The 16,861-nt window shown below is 37.8% G+C and overlaps 1 protein-coding gene across 1 annotated transcript in view; it reads right to left on the reverse strand.

The window, feature by feature from the left end:
* The window catches only part of SYCP2L (synaptonemal complex protein 2 like), a 112,195-nt gene that overhangs the window by 19,170 nt on the left and 76,164 nt on the right, over positions 1 to 16,861 (reverse strand). The window contains exons 21-25 of the mRNA XM_042985260.1: positions 16,630 to 16,777; positions 15,965 to 16,014; positions 13,943 to 14,072; positions 12,860 to 12,933; positions 12,607 to 12,676 (exon numbers count right to left, since the gene is read on the reverse strand). Of these exons, the coding sequence (XP_042841194.1) occupies positions 12,607 to 12,676; positions 12,860 to 12,933; positions 13,943 to 14,072; positions 15,965 to 16,014; positions 16,630 to 16,777 (472 nt within the window). The remainder of the gene's footprint in view (positions 1 to 12,606; positions 12,677 to 12,859; positions 12,934 to 13,942; positions 14,073 to 15,964; positions 16,015 to 16,629; positions 16,778 to 16,861) is intronic.

A 16,861-nucleotide genomic window follows, 5' to 3' on the forward strand; every position in this document is an offset into this window, starting at 1 on the left:
TCCCACCCCAACCGCTTTCTTCCCCACCGTGCACTTAGCCCCGCTTAGCTGTGAAGTCATGTGGCTTTGCCCCTTCTCCTCACTGCTGTTTTTCCCCTCTGAAGTGGAAAAATCCAAATTCATTACTCAATAAATACTGTGTGTAATGAGCTGTACGATATGGTGCTATCGGAGAGAAGCAAAGACACAAGTTTCTCTTTCCGTGCTCTGCTTCTATACATGGTCTCCCTGTGGCGGGGGGGGGGGGGGGGGGCTCAGACACCCCACGCATGTTCTCATCTCAAGGTCTTTGGTTCTTGCTGCTCCTCGGACTTGAATCCTTTCCCTCACGGATCTGCCCTGAGCTTTCCTCTGGGCGACCGACGTAAAGTTTCAGTACAACCCCCCAGCTTTGAAATCTCTTTCCATGTTTTTCCTAGCCTCTATCACAACATAACACAGTGCGTGTTTTACTTTTCTTGTATATTATCTGCCCTCCCCGCCCCTCCTCCCAACACACACACACACACACTGGAAGGTAAGCTCCACTGAAAGTGGGCATGTTGTCTTCCCCCCCCCCCCCATCAGAATAACACTTAGCAAAGTGCCTGGTCTGTAGTAGACACTCAGGAGATGTTCATTGAATGCGTAAATAAGCGAATGCCAAAAATATCTAAGTTCCTACAAAAAAAAAAAAAAAAGATGTAAGATACCTTAGGAGTTCCTAAGACGGCAACAGAGGGAGACCCGGAACTCCCTCTTTCATAGACACACACACATTTCCAGAGCAATTCCTTCTAAAGAATGGTGGGCTGACTAAACAGCTTTTGCACAGCAAGAGAGAGGGAGACACAGTAATGAAGGGACTCCCATCTGCAGTGGGGAGGGAAAATACTAAGGGAAGGGGAACAGATTTGTCTGCTCCGGGGCACAGAATAAAAGCTGTGGTTTAAAAGGGCAACTAGAATATAAAAGATCTAGCCTTAGGAACCTGCCAAACAGAGGGGGCGCGGGGGGGCTGATCCACTCACTCTGGATCAGAGGGGCTGGTGAGCGCCATGGTTTACGTTCCCCTTCTACCTTGATAGCACAGATGGAAGCAGGGTTGGGCTGCCAGAGCCGACCTACCTCCACACCAGCTGCAGCCCCAGCCCTCCCATCAAGGGGGTGCCAGTGGAGCACACAGCAGACACCCCTGATCAGCAGTCACTACAGCTCTGGCGGACTCACCAAGACGCAAAACGCCCTGGAACACTCCAGGCCTGAACCACTTCACCTCCAGACAACTTGCCAGGGCACCTCCCTCAACTTCTCCCCCTCACGGAGAGTCCCAAAACCTCCGGGCCCTTGCCTGCTTCGGCTCCGGCTGCCCCAACAGAGTACCTTCTGCGTGGAGGCAGCCAGGACACCCCAGTCTGCACCCACTTCGGTTTCAACTATCCTGCCGGGGTGGCCCTCTACTTACAATGCCTGAGGATGTAGAGAAAAAGGAACCCTCTTGTACTGTTGGTGGGAAGGCAAACTGGTGCAGCCCCTGTGGACAACAGTACGGGAGTTCTTCAAAAAGTTAAAAACAGAACTACCTGATGATCCCGTAATAGCACTATTGGGTATTTACCACCAAAATACAAAAACACTAATTCAAAGGGATACATGCACCCTTATGTTTATAGCCAAATTATGGAATCAACCCAAGTACCCATCAATTGATGAATGGCTAACGAAGAGATGGTGTATACACACACACACACACACACACACACACACACACAATGGAATATTAGCCATAAAAAAGATCAGCCATAAAAAAGAATGAAATCTCGCCTTTTGCAATGACATGGATGGAGTTAGAGAATACAATGCTAAGAAAAATAAATCAGGCAGAGAAAGACAAATTTCATATGATTTCACTCATATGTGGAATTTAAGAAACAAAGGAGTAAAGAAAAAAAAAAAGAAAGACAAACTAAGAAACAGACTAACTATAGAGAACAAACTGAGGCACCTGGGTAGCTTAGTTGGGTAAGCATCCAGCTGTTGATTTCAGCTCAGGCCATGCTCCCAGGGTCATGGGATTGAGCCCCACCATTAGGAGGCTTTGTGCTCACAACAGACAGCCTGCTTGGGATTCTCTCGCTCCCTCTCTCTCTGCCCCTCCCCTGTTCACATGCACTCTCTCTCAAAATAAATAAACTTAAAAAAAAGGAGAACATCCATAATGTTTATCTCTGTTTATATTGAGCAGTTTGGGTATTACAGGTATAATTATTTTATATTATCTATCAGTAGATTTCTCATCAGATAATTTGAAGGCCAAGAAAAATGAAATGATAAAGTGCTGAAAAAAAAAACTGCCAACCATGAATACTTGACCTAGAAAAGTTGTCCTTCAGAAAATGGAAAGAGAGATAAAGACACTCCCAGACAATTAAAAGCTAAGGGAGCTTATCACCACAAGATCTGCCCTACAAGAAATGCTGAAAGTAGTTCATCAAGACAAAAATGAAAGGATACTAATTAGTAACATGAGTACATGTGAAAATATGTCACACTTTCAAGTATGTATATAGTCAATATCAGAATACTGTAATATGGTGGTATGTTAATCACTTAACTCTAGTACAAAGAATGAAAATATCGGAAATAACTATACCCATAATGTAATGTGTGCCCAATAGGAACAGAGATAAATTGTGACGACAAAAACATAAAATTTGGGGGAATTTGTATGGAATAAAACTTAAGTTGTTACCAGCTTGAAATAGACTATTAGATACCTAAGACCTTATATGTAAGCCTCATAGTAATGACAAAGCAAAACCTACACAAAAGGGAATATACAAGTATCACCAATTCACAAAAGAGAGGAAGAGATTAACAAAGGAACTACAAAGCAGCCAGAGAACAATAAGATGACATTAGGAATTCCTTACCTATCAATGGCTAAATGTAAATAGACCGATTTAAAAAATGGGCAGAGGATCTGAATACACATTTTTCCAAAGAAGACATCCAGATGGCCAACAGACACATGAAAAGATGCTCAACATCACTCATCATCAGGGAAATGCAAATCAAAACCACAATGAACTATCACCACACCTGTTAGATTGGCTAAAATCGGGGAAACAAGAAACCAGTGTCAACGAGGAGATGGACAAAAAGGAATCCTCATGCACTGTTGGTGAGAATGTAAACTGGTACAGCCACTGTGGAACCAGTATGGAGGTCCCTCAAAACATTAAAAATAGAAATACCATATGATCCAATAATTCCATTACTGAGGGGCATTTACCCAAAGAAAATAACTGGAAGAGATCTATGTACCCCTATGTTTATTGCAGCATCATTTACAACAGCCAAGAAATGAAAGCAACCTAAGTGTCCATCAATAGACAAATGGATAAGGAAGGTGCGAGGTGTGTGTATATTATATGTGGAATTTAAGAAACACAGCAGATGAACATAGGGGAAGGGAAGCAAAGATAAGATAAAAACAGAGGGAGACAAACCATAAGAGACTCTTAAATAGAACAAACTGAGGGTTCCTGGAGGGGTCGGGGGATGGGTTAAATGGGTGATGGGCATTAAGGAGGGCACTTGTGGGGATGAACACTGGGTGTTATATGTAAGTGATGAATCACTAAATTCTACTCCTGAAATCATTATTACACTATATGTTAGCTAATTTGGATTTAAATTAAAAAAATAAAAAATAAAATATATAAAGAAGTTATAAAACTCAACACCCACCCAAACATATAATCCAATTAAAAATGGGCAGAAGAAATGAGCTGAGAAGGACTCCTGGCACTCAGCCAGCAAGGAAATAGAAGACCAAATCCTCCAGCTATGTGGAACTGAATTCAGCCAACAACCTGAATGAGCTTTCGAGTGGATTTTCCTCCAGAACCTCATCCTCTGGCACCTTGTTCGGCCTTGGGAAACCCAGAGCAGAGAACCCCAAGCAGCCCCCGCCCTCCTGATCTACAGAACTGTAAGATAATAGATCTGTATGGTTCCAAGCATGTATTTGATCTGAGTTGTTTTAAGTTTGTGGTAACTTGTTATGGTAGCAATAAAAACCTTATATGTAGAAGACTAAAAAAAAAAAAAATTTAAATAGGCCAAAGAAATGAACAGATATTTCTCTGAAGAAATACAGATGGCCAACAAACACGTGAGAGATTCTCAACATTACTCATCAGAGAAATGCAAATCGAAACTACAATGAGGTATCACCTAACACCTGTCAGAATCGCTAAAATCAATAACACAAGGAACAAGTGTTGGCGAAGATATGGAGAAAAAGGAACCCTCTTGCACTGTTGGTGGGAACACAAATTGGTGCTGCCACTATGGAAAACAGTATGGTGGTTCCCCCAAAAGTTATAAATACATACATACATACATACAAATACATACATATATACATAAATAAAAGGGAGGCCTGGGTGGTTAAGTCAGTTGAGTGCCCGACTCTTGATTTCGGCTCAGGTCATGTTCCCAGGGTCGTGGGATCAAGCCCCACATCAGGCTCTGCACTGAGCATGAAACCTGCTTGGGATTCTATCTCTCTTTCCTTCTGCCCCTCTCCCCTGATTGCACACACTCTCTAAAATAAAATAATAGTTAAAAATAGAGCTACCCTACAATCCAGTAACCACACTACTGGGTATTTGTGAAAAAATACAGAAACACTAATTCGAAAGGGGTACATGCAAAAAAAAAAAAAAAAAAAAGAGAGAGAGAAGGCCAAATGAAGAAATCTACTCTTAACTATAGAGAACAAACACGGTGGCCAGAGGGGAGGTGGGTATGGGGATGCGTGAAATGGGTGATGATGATTAAGGCGTGCACTTGTCACGATGAGCACTGGGTAATGTATGGAAGTGTTGAATCACTATATTGTACATGTGAAACTAACATAACACTGTATGTTAACTATACAGGAATTTAAAATAAAAAAGTTCTATTAAACACTTTTGATTAAAAAATAAAATTAAAATCATATCAAATGTCATTTCCAACTATAATGGTATAAAACTAGAAATCAATTACATCAAATAAGGAAAAAATAGAAAAAACAAACATATAGAAGCTAATAACATGCTATTAAACAACCAATGGGTCCATATAGAAATCAAAGAAAAATTCAAATAATGCTTGGCGACAAATAAAAATGAAAACACAAGGATCTAAAATTTTTGCATTGCAGTAAAAGCAGTTCTAAAGGGGAAGTTTATAGTGACATACATCTATAGTGACATACATACATCTATAGTGACATACATCTACATACATACATACAAAAAAACAACAAAAATCTCAAATAAAGAGTGAAAGATTACACCTAAAGAAACTAGAAAAAATAAAGACCGAAGTAAACAGAAAAGGAAGATTAGAGCAAATATAAATGAAGTACAAGCAAAATTTAAAAACTCATTGAAACCTAGAATTGGTTCCTTGAAAAGACAAACAAATTGATAAACTCTGAGCAAGACACATCAAAAAACTTGAAAAATATGAAAAAAAACCCCCACTGATACCACAGAGATTAAAACAAATTATAAAGGAATACTATAAAAGGTTCTATGAAAACAAATTGGGCAAACCAGGAGATGGGTAATGCCCAGAAATATAAAATTGAGCAAAATTGAGTAAGGAAGAGAGAAAATCTGAAGAGATTGATTACAAGTAAGGAGATCAAATAAGTAGCCCAAAACTTCCCAACAAGCTAAACTTTATGACTACATGACTTTACTGGTAAACTCTATCAAAGAATATTAATCCTTGAGGTTGGCTCAGTAGGTTAAGCACCAGACTCCTGATTTCAGCTCAGGTCATGATCTCACTATTGTGAGACTGAGCTCCATATTGGACTCCGAGCTGAGCAGGAAGCCTCCCTGGGATTCTCTCTCTGCCTCTCTCTCTCTCTCTCTCTCTCTCTCTGCTCCTCTCTTGCTTGCGGTCTCTCCCTCTCTCTCAAAATAAACAAACATTTGGAAAAGGAAAGAATATAAATCCTCCTCTCAAACACTTCCCCCAAAACAGAAGAGGAGAGCACATTTCCAAATTCATTTTATGAGGCCGGTGCTACTATAATATCAAAACCAGAAAAAGAGACCACAAGAAAATTATAGGCCAGTGTACTTGATGAACATAGATGCAAAACTCCTTAACATCATATTACCAAACTGCATTTACCAACTTATTAAAATGATGGTCATGATCAAGCACGATTTATTCCGGGGATGCAACAGTTCAATATCTGCAAACCAACAGGATACGTAACATTCCCAAGAGGAAGGATCAAAACCATATGGTCATCTCGACAGGTGCAGAAAAAGCATTTGACACAGTACAACATCCATTCATGTTAAAAAGTCTCAACAAAGTTAGTTTGGAGGAACATACCTCACATCACAAAGGCTGGTCATGAAAAACCCACTGTTAACATCACACTCAATGGTGAAAAAGTGAACACTTTTTCTCTAAGATCAGGAATAAGACATGGATGTCTACTCCTACCACTTTCATTCAACCCCACACTGGAAGCCCTAGCAGTCGCGACTGACAAGGAAAAGAAATAAAAACCTCCATACTGGTAAGGAATAAAACTCTACTCACAGATGGCATCAAAGATAGTAGGTATATAGAAAACCCAACAAAACCTCTACCAAATATGCTCAGAATGACTAGATTTAGCACAGTTTCCAGAGATGGAATATATACAAATCTTCTGCATTTATTATACACTCATAAAGTAGAAGAGAAATTAATAAATCAATCCCATCTATAATTATACCACAAAGAACTTACCTAGTAAAACAAATGTAACCAAGGAGGTGAAAGACCTGTACACTGAGAACTGTAAGACATCGATGGAAGAAATTAAAGACAACATAAATGCGAAGATATGCCATGTTCATGGACTGGAAGAATTAATATTTGTTAAAATGTCCATACTACCCAAAGCAATCTATAGATTCAGTGTAATCCCTATCCACACGGCAACAGCATTGTTCACACATCTCAGAACAAATAATCCTAAAGTTGATATGGAACCACGCAAGACTGCAAATAGCCACAGCAATCATGAGAAAGAAGAACAAAACTGGAGGTATCACAACAAGGCACAAATCACTATCTTTAAGAGAAACTTTCACTCTCATGTTCACTGCAGCATTATTAACAATAGCCAAGACATGGAAATAATGAAAGTGTCCATCAGCAGATGAATGGACAAGGAATACGTGGCATATATACACTATGGGATATCATTCAGTGATTAAAAGATGGAAATCCTGGCATTTGTGACAATATGGTTGGACCTGAAGGCACTATGCTAAGTAAGCCAGATAGAGAAAGTATTGTATGATCTCTATCGCTATATGATGATGCATGTATAATCTAAAAAACCGAAGTCCTCAGAAGATGAATTGTTGGTTTCCAATAGTGGGGGTAGGGAGGAAATGGATGAAGTTGGTCAAATGGTATATACTTCATGGTCAAATGAGGTTATAAGATGAATACGTTTGGGGAATGTAATGTATAGCATGATGACTACAGTTAGCAATACTGTATTGAATATTTGAAAGTAGCTAAAAGAGTAGATCTTAAAAAAATTCTCACACACAAACTATTTGAAGTAACCTATGTATTGACCTTATTGTGGTAATCCTTTTGCAACAAATACATATATCATATTGTATACCTTATTCATTATTTGTCAATTAAATCTCAATAAAGCTGGAAAATAAAATTTATAGAAGCATAAAAGTTCCTTGAACAACTATGTCAACCTTAAAGAAGAGTCAAGAGGATCAACTCTCCCTATTAGATAGCAAGATGTGCTATGAAAGTAGAGTAATAAAAAAAGATAGTATTAGTGTGATAATCCAGACAGACCTATGAAACGCTAAAGAGCTCCCAGAGATTGACCTACATTTATATGGGAACTTAATATTTGACAGAAAGCATTTTAACAGCAGGGGAACAAAAAAAATTATTTAGAGGTGACACAAAAGACTTAAAATCACTAAATGATTTTAACATCTGGATCATTACTAAAGCCATATGAAACTAAGAAATCCACCTGGATAAGAGATTTCAGTGTGTAAGACAGAAGTCTAAAATTAAAAGAAAATTAAAAGTGTATCTTGGTTATCTAGGGAAACAGATAAGCATTACCAAAGGGGGGAAAAAAAGCAAACAAACCCAAATAATTGGGTTACATTAAAGTTGAGCAATCCTGCCCTGTAAAGAAACTTAACACAATTTTAGTAGGCAGACAATAGATTGGAAGATGTTTGCAATACTACAAACAGATACAAAAAGATAAAGAAAAAGAGATTGACATCTAGAATATTCAAGCAGCTACTTTAAAAGACAAGACAGAAACCTCAATGAAAAAGAGTGCAAGAGATATCAAAAGGAATTTACAGAAGAAGAAACCCCAAAGACACACAAGCATATAAAGAGATATCTAACTTAGTTATCAGAGAAATGGAAATGTAAAACAATGAAATATCAGGTTGCCCTAGTAGACTGACAAAACTTGGAAAGCTAAGTAATGCCAACTATTAGTGGGGGTACAGAAATTTAGAAACACTTTGCACTTCTTGTGGGAATTTATAATCATACCATTCAGGAGAGCAATTAATCTCATTAGGGTGCATAAGAAGATACACATAATGGTGTCCATTACTTTTGGTGATGACATGGAATTAAAAGTCATTGGTATCCATTACTGAGAGAGGATAGGCAAAGTGTAGTAGATGCATAACAGGAGTACTAGAGCAATGAATATAGATCTTAAAAACTGCTGAGTAAAATAAGAAATGAGATATAACAATACTATTTACATAAAATTACATGCATTTACTATTTTATAAGAACACATATAAACAAAAGTTGAGTATTAAACATTTTACAAGGTGAGGGAAATGGGGAGATATTGGTCAAAGGGTACAAACTTCCAATGATAAGATTAAGAAATTCCGGGGATCTAATGTACAGCATGGTGATTTTAGTTAGCAATATACAGCATGGCGATCTCAGGTCAGATTTTAGTGTTATATACTTGAAAGTTGCTAAGAGAGTAGGTCTTAATTGTTCTCACCACAAAAAAGAAAATGGTAAACGCTCTGATGGTAATCATTTTCCAATATATAAGTGTATCAAATCAATGTGTATTCTACCCAGTGAAAATTTATTCAAGAATAAGAGTCATTTTCATACAAGCAAAAATTGAGACATTCATTCCTACAAGCAGACCTTCACAAAAGATGTATTTTAGGCAGAAAGAGGTCCCCAAAAATGTGGAAGTGTAAGACACAGGAAAAATGTAAACAAAATGGTAAATATATAGGTGTATAAACATGGACATTACTACATAAAACAAAATCTTAAGGTTTAAAATTAAAATAAAGGACACTACCACATGTTGTGGTTGGGGCAGGCTAATGGGATTCAAGAGTCTTAAGTTCCTATACATAATCTAGGAGGAAAATAAGGTTATTGATTAGACTTTAAAAAGTTATGTATGTTATGATTTCTAAGTTAACCAGTAAATGAAAAGAAATAGAGTATATAAATGATTAGAAGGAGAAATAGAATTAAGAATAAAATACATAAAATGCTTAAGCAAAATGAGAAACACTTAAGCAAAATAATACGAGAAACAAAACAAAATGTTTGGGTCACACAGAAAGTATAAAATAAATTGGTAGATACAACCCAAATACAGGAGTATTACATTAAATGTAAATGGACTAAATACTCCAGTAAAAAGACTTACTATTATATGAGGGCAGGGGGAATCCAATTATAGGCTGTTTACAAATGATATCTGTAACATGAGGATATATATGTTAAACATAAAAGGATAAAAAACTTATACCATGCCAATGCTTAACAAAAGAAAGAAACTTCAAGACAAAAACATTACTGAAGATAAAGGCAGTCACTTTGTAATAATAAAAATTTCAGTATATTATGTGGATACACCATTTTATATTTATAACAACCTAAATATATTTTATACAAAGCAAAATAGAACAGAACCAGAAAGAGAAATTGGTGAGTCCACAAACATAATGAGAGGTTTTGACGTACTACTCTCAACAACTGATAGAACAATTAGACTGAAAAAAATTAGTAAGAATATAAAATTTGAAGAACATAGCTAAGAAAAGTGACTTGATGGATATACATTTGTATAGATGTTACGGTAACTGTGAAATATACTCTCTTAACAAGTTAGCTTTTTAAAAAGGTTGACATATACTGTGTCAGAAAGTATATCTCAAAATTTCAAAGGATTAAGTTATACAGACTCTAGCCACAATGTGTCCTCTAGCACAATGCAAACAAACCAGAAAAGAGTAACAGAATCATAGCTAAAAAAAAAAATCCCCTACCATTGTGAATTAAGAAATACACATCCAGAGCACCTGGGTGGCTCAATCGGTTAAAACATCTGACTCCTGATTTCAATTCAGGTCATGACCCCACAGTTTGTGATTAGAGCCTGAGTCAGACTCCGCACTGACAACATGGAGACTGCTTAGGATTTTCTCTCTCCCTCTCTCTTTGCCCCTCCCCTGCTCACGTACATTCTTTCTCTCTCTGTCTCAAAATAAATAAACTTAAAAAGAAAAAAAAAAAGAAAAGAAATACATTCCCAGGTAATCTTTGGGTCAAAGAAAAAAATTTTTAAAATAGAAAATACTTCAAAGTGATAATGTATGTTACAATGTGTGGCACTCACCTATAATGATAAGAAATGTACATCATTAAAAATATAGAACGTAGGAAATCATGTATGAGACTATCTTTGACTTTTTGGTAGGGAAGAATTTCTCAAGACTAAAAAGTGCTAACCATAGAGAAAAGATTAATAAATTAGAATTCATCAAAATTAAAAACTTTATCCGAAAAACCAGCCATAAAAACCTACAGTGAGAGCATCACAAAAAGAGAAGGTGCAAACCACATAGTGGAAGAAGACATTTTACAAGACCTATAACCAAGTCCTCAACATACGAAGAGTTCCTAGGAAGAGATCTAAAAAGACCATCCTTTAAGACAAGTGGGCAAGACATTTTAGACACTACACAAAAGAGGAAATTCAAATGGCTAACATACAAGATGATGCTTAATCTTATTCGGGGATATTCAAATGAAAACTTCAACGTGTGTACACACATAAACACACAGAAATTTTAAAATCCCAAGGGTTGGGTAACATGAAGCAACACAACTCTCGTACACAGCTGATGAGAAAGCAAATTGATACAACCAGTTTGGAAAACCGGTTTGGCACATCTTCAATAGTTGAAGATATATAAACTCTGTGGTCTACCAATTTTTTTCCTAAAAATATACCTAGAGAACATTTTACACATAGGTACCAGGAGAAACGTGTGCAATTCTGCACGGTGGCATTATTTATAAGCAACCCAAACTGCAAACAATCCAAATGTCCCACCTCCCTAGGACAGATAAAATATGCTCTATTCATATAACTGAATGTTATGCTGTGATTAAAATGAATACGCTTTCACCCACACCCATCAGCATGAATAGATTTTACAAATGATATTGACCAGAAGCAGGCCACATGAAATTTACACAGTATGACGCCACTGGTTTGTATTGTATGTGAGATAAAAACTACACTACATATTATTTAGGGATGCATACCAAGAAAGAATAATAAAGAAAAGCAACAGAAACCTTTTCACGAAAGTCAGGACTGTCATGATCTCTTCAAGGGATGGAGGGAAGTAACAGAACATGATCCAGTGTGGAAGGATGCTAGGTCAGCGACAATATTCTAGTTCTCGCTCTGGGTTGTGGTTACACACATGTTCGCTTTAGAACCATTCTTTAAACTGTGCACATATTTTCCATTCTCTTCTGAAGGTAGGATATTTATCACAATGTAGAAATGAAAAAAAAATAAAAGCACTGGAATCCAACACAAAATTAAGGCTAATGGGCTCCCATGAAGGGGGAAAGGGCAGGGATGGATTTGGGGTGGCGCCTAGCAAGATTGTGAGACAGTACTGTTCTTTTTCTTAACCCGGATGTTGATTCACAGATGTTTGTTGTGTTGACATACCGCACATAATAGATGCTACATATAATATAAAGCCATTTGAATCTTCCGGATACCTCATTTAAAATGTAAAGAGAAAACAAACTATTCAGGAACATCATCAAGAGTGGCTAGGTGCTATCCTAATTCACAGCACTGTGAACAGGCCTGCCTGAAAACCTTATCGTAAACTGTAAGTGACCAACTCACTTGGGAGTGGAAAGAACCCCTGGACCAGATCCTTAGCAAAGTGCCCCCACTGAGGCCTCCTTTGAGACTGCAGAAGAGGTAGCTGGCCCCAAGCTATATGCTTCTTGAAACTTCTTGGTCCTGAACAAACCACCCCCTGCCCCCGGTCTCTCCTTGACCTTCATGCACTTTTTGAGCAGGTAAGCAGATCACAGTGCTCTCTCCAACACTCTGTAGAGTGATTTTTCTTTGCTGCAATTAGAATAACAACCCAGTCTATCAAAAGCAAATTAATTTTGCTTTATTCTGCAAAGATTTTAATGTTCTCTCACCTCTGTCTTCCAAGTTTTGCAGCTTATGTTTGAACCCGGTACTTTTCATCAACGATTCTTGGTCCACCATCTCAAAAAAAAAAAAAAAAAAAAAAAAAAAAAAAAAAAAAAAAAAAAAAAAAAAGAAAAGGCCATAAATGTCTATTAAAATAAGAAACAAATGGTGCTACATCATCCCTTAAGAAGGAATAAGTACCTTATGCAAGTATAATATTAGTTCTGGAAAACCAGTTGAATAACAATTAAATAGTACCTTAGATACATTTTCTTCAACTTCTGAGTGCTCCAAGGAAGACAGATCGCTCAGTGCGTGGGGACTTTGAAGTTCTGAGTGTTAGAACAGTTTCAAGGGAATGAACAAGCTTAGAAGCAACGTCAGGTAATAAACTTCAGTCTCTATATTAAATATGACCATCCAAAAAATGGTACTAAATGAAAACAAGCAAACAAAAAAAACTTGCACCTTTCAGGGCATGTATGGTTATTAGGTTTGTAGATCTGTAGATAAAATCAAGGGCCTCAACTAAATCAGCCCCTTTCACAGCTGCCCACCACCTGGCCCCAAATATACAGGCAAGGTTCCTGCTACCTCAAGTTTGTGACCTTTCTTCCTCCTCTCATAGTTCCACTTCCTTCTTTCCTCTTACTCTCTAACAGTATATTTTTCTTTTTCTCTTCTCCTTACTCCTTTCCTCCCGGTGGCGGCCAAGCTAAGAGGTTGTCAGTCACGTCCTTACGGACTGCTATCATGTGCTTGGCAATGTGCTAAGCTGCAGAATTGATCAAGCAGAACAAACCAAAATCCCTAGCCTTACAAAAGATGTGAATACTTTTTCATAAAATACAGTGGAGGTTAAGATACACCTAGTGGAACAAAGGTTGGCAAACTCTGGCCCCTCAAGTCAAATCCAGTCTACCACCTGGTTTTATAAAGTTTTATGGAAACACAGCCATGCCCGTTGGTTTACATCTTGTCTGTGGTTCATCTGGGGCTACAACTGCCAAATTGAATAGTTGCAACAGAAACTATAGGGGCCAAAAAGCAAAAAAAAAAAAAAAAAAAAAAAATTACTATCTGGTTCTTTACAGAAAAAGTCTACCAATCCCTGTTATAAGTCATCACCTGAGTTTTCGTGCTTCTTTAAAGATGAACACAAGCTAATCTCAAATGTTAAAGCAAAATTAAAATATCCTCTATTTTTTGCTAATGAGGAAATTAAAGAAAAGATAGTATTCGTACTTTTAACAGATATTCAAAAAAATTTTTTGTTTAGTTCTAAGTATTTTTCCTAAAATATAAGTTTTTTTCTATGCAAATCAACAGAAAATCAGGTACCTGCTTTCTGGGCAGAATCTTCTGGAGTTAAAAGGGCAGAACTACTCTGAAATTTTGCTCCAGAAATTTTTGGAGGTATGGAATTATTTTGCTTGGAGGTATCTTTCCATAGCGGTATTAGAAGTTTAGCCTAAAATATAGTACCTTTTTAAGAGTGTTAACATTCATAACCCCTCAAAATAGTTTTTAGAAATTCCCATACATTTCTAATAACCTTTAACATAATTTAGGGAGCACCTGGGTCATGATCTCATGGTTTGTGGGTTCAAGCCCCGTGTTGGGCTCTGTGCTGGCAGTGTGGAGCCTGCTTGGGATTCTCTCTCTCTCCTTCTCTCTTTACCCGTTTCCCCACTTGCTCACTCGCTCTCTCTCAAAATATATAAACAAACTTAAAAAAAAAAAAAAATTAAATGCTTTACGTATTGGATTTTCTCCATTTGAAAATAAACACTAAGACCATAAGATCCTAGAATTGGAAGCACATGGTCATATATCAATTCACAATTCTAACTCAAAGATAACTCTAATCAAAGTTCTCAAAGTAGGGAACACAGCATCGGCAGCACCCCAGAACTTGACAGAAATGCAAATTCCAGAGCCCCATCTATTATTTACTCAGTCAGCAACAATGGGATGGAACCTAGCAATCTGCATTTAAACAAGCCTTCTTGGTCATTCTGATGATCCCTGCAGTTTGAGAACCACGTCTTATAAATAAAGTTTTATTGAAACGCAACACGCCCATTGCTTTAGGTATTGTTCATGGCTGCTTTCACGCTACAGTGGAAGAGATGTATAGTCACCACAGAAAATATTTACAATCTTCTGTGTCTAGAATGTTAACAATATTTACATCTAACCCTTCACAGAAAAAGTTTGCTGATTCCTGCCCTAAATTATCCTCTTGTACTCCAACACAGAGAAATGAATTTTGGATGCTAATATTTGTACAAACTCAGTAATGCCCTTGCCGGAAAATAAACAGACTTCCTGTCAGTTGCAGAGCTTAAATGTATGGATTCTCAAAGCTTTGATGTTTGGGGTTATTTCAAACAAAAGCTGCATGTACTTTAAATTTTTCTTTTGGCCTATTGCTAACGGATAACTCCTATTAGTTTGAACTATTCAAACAAATATTTAGGTCAGAACCTAATGCAGGGCTCAAACTCACGAACTGCGAGATCATGACCTGAGCTGAAGCCAGATGCTTCACTGACTGATCCACCCACATGCCCCAGTGTCCAATATTTTCAACTATGTTATTTTGTTATTTTTTTAATGTTTATTTTTGAGAGACAGAAAGAAAGAGAGACAGAGTGTGAGAGGGGTGGCAGGGAGGGGAGGAGCAGAGAGAGGGAGACACAGAATCAGAAGCAGGCTCTAGGCTCCAAGCTGTCAGCACAGAGCCCGACACGGGGCTGGAACTCACAAGCTGTGAGATCATGACCTGAGCCGAAGTCAGACGCTTAACTGACTGAGCCACCCGGGTGCCCCCTTAACTATGTTACTTTAAAACAAGAATAACCAAAGTGAATTCAGAAACTTTGAGGGTTTATTCAATATTTATGTAAGCCTGAAGTCATTTCAACCACTTACAAAGATTTAAATGTTTAAGTCATTAAAAGCTTTAGAAATAACAGGTCAGCCAACTGAAAACCAAGGGAAGAATTAAACCAAGAAGTTTATTTCAAAGTGTTAATTCAGAGAGCGTATATTTACAGGAAGTCAGGATAGCCCAGATTTTAGCATCATTCATAATAAACATCTTTCAACAAATTTGGCAACAATGAAGAAAGATCCTTAACTGTTTACCCAAGATTCACACTAAATAACCATTTATAAGACCTTGCAATTTCTATTGACAGCGATTTATGTACCAACAAACTACTGGTTATTCTCCTATTCCTGAAAGAAGATTTTTTTTTTTTTTTGAGAAATAAATGACATTTAACCCTAAACAGATTGAACTGTCTCATGCTAATGCCCTAGGGGCACATGACAGCCCAGATCAAATTTACTTACTTCGTCCTTCTCACGGTCACCGCCGCTGCTGGGAGGGGAAACTGGCAAAACTAAAAGAAAAGAAGTGTACAATGGGGAAGTTTGCCTATGAGACATACAAAAATTCATTTCTCCCTCTCTCCCAGTTATACATGCCCATACTAGAAGTGATTCCCACATCCTGAAGCTCGCTCACATGTGTAGCTCTTAAGATCCCTTTCTAATATCCACCTTGTTCCTGAGACCTCACCCCCCGACATGAATTTTGTGCTCCAGACCCTACCTCTGATGCTGTCCTCACGTCAATTTGTCCTCGTAATTTTACCTCATTTAAAACATTTCCTCTTCTGCACACCTGAGTGCTGGTCTTTCCCAAGGATTAGCTCAAATCCCACCTGCCTCTTCCTTGAAGCTTCTCCTAGCTCCTTCTTCTAGCTCATGTTAGATGATCCTTATCTGAACTCCTACTCCATTTATCTGCAGCTCATATTTAATTATCGGTCAATTCTACATTCTCTCGTATGGTTTCGTGGACGTACACGTTGGCCTTTCCAACGTAATGGTAGCAGGGAAGGGAGGGCACGTAATCAGTTTATCTTTGGTACCCTCCCTCCTTCCGTCACATAACTGAAAAATGCCTGATTTATTTGAAAAACGACTTGAAAGAAGACACGGACCAAACTCACTTCTCACGCTACTTCTAATTCTCGTCTTTTTCCTCCCGGAATACGGTCTTAGGGATTTCCTTTTTTGGTTACTGGTCCAAGATCGTTCACTGGTCCCAGTACTTGAATCCTGATCACTCTCTGAGAAGAGGTGTTTCCTGTAATTAAACTTTCACAAGCACAGATGAGAAATGAGCACTATTCACAGGGTGTTAGTGTCCTTTACGTACAATTAAACATATCGCTACAGGGT

The sequence above is a fragment of the Panthera tigris genome, chromosome B2 (genome assembly GCF_018350195.1).
Source record: "Panthera tigris isolate Pti1 chromosome B2, P.tigris_Pti1_mat1.1, whole genome shotgun sequence".
In the NCBI taxonomy this organism is placed as follows: Eukaryota; Metazoa; Chordata; class Mammalia; order Carnivora; family Felidae; genus Panthera; species Panthera tigris.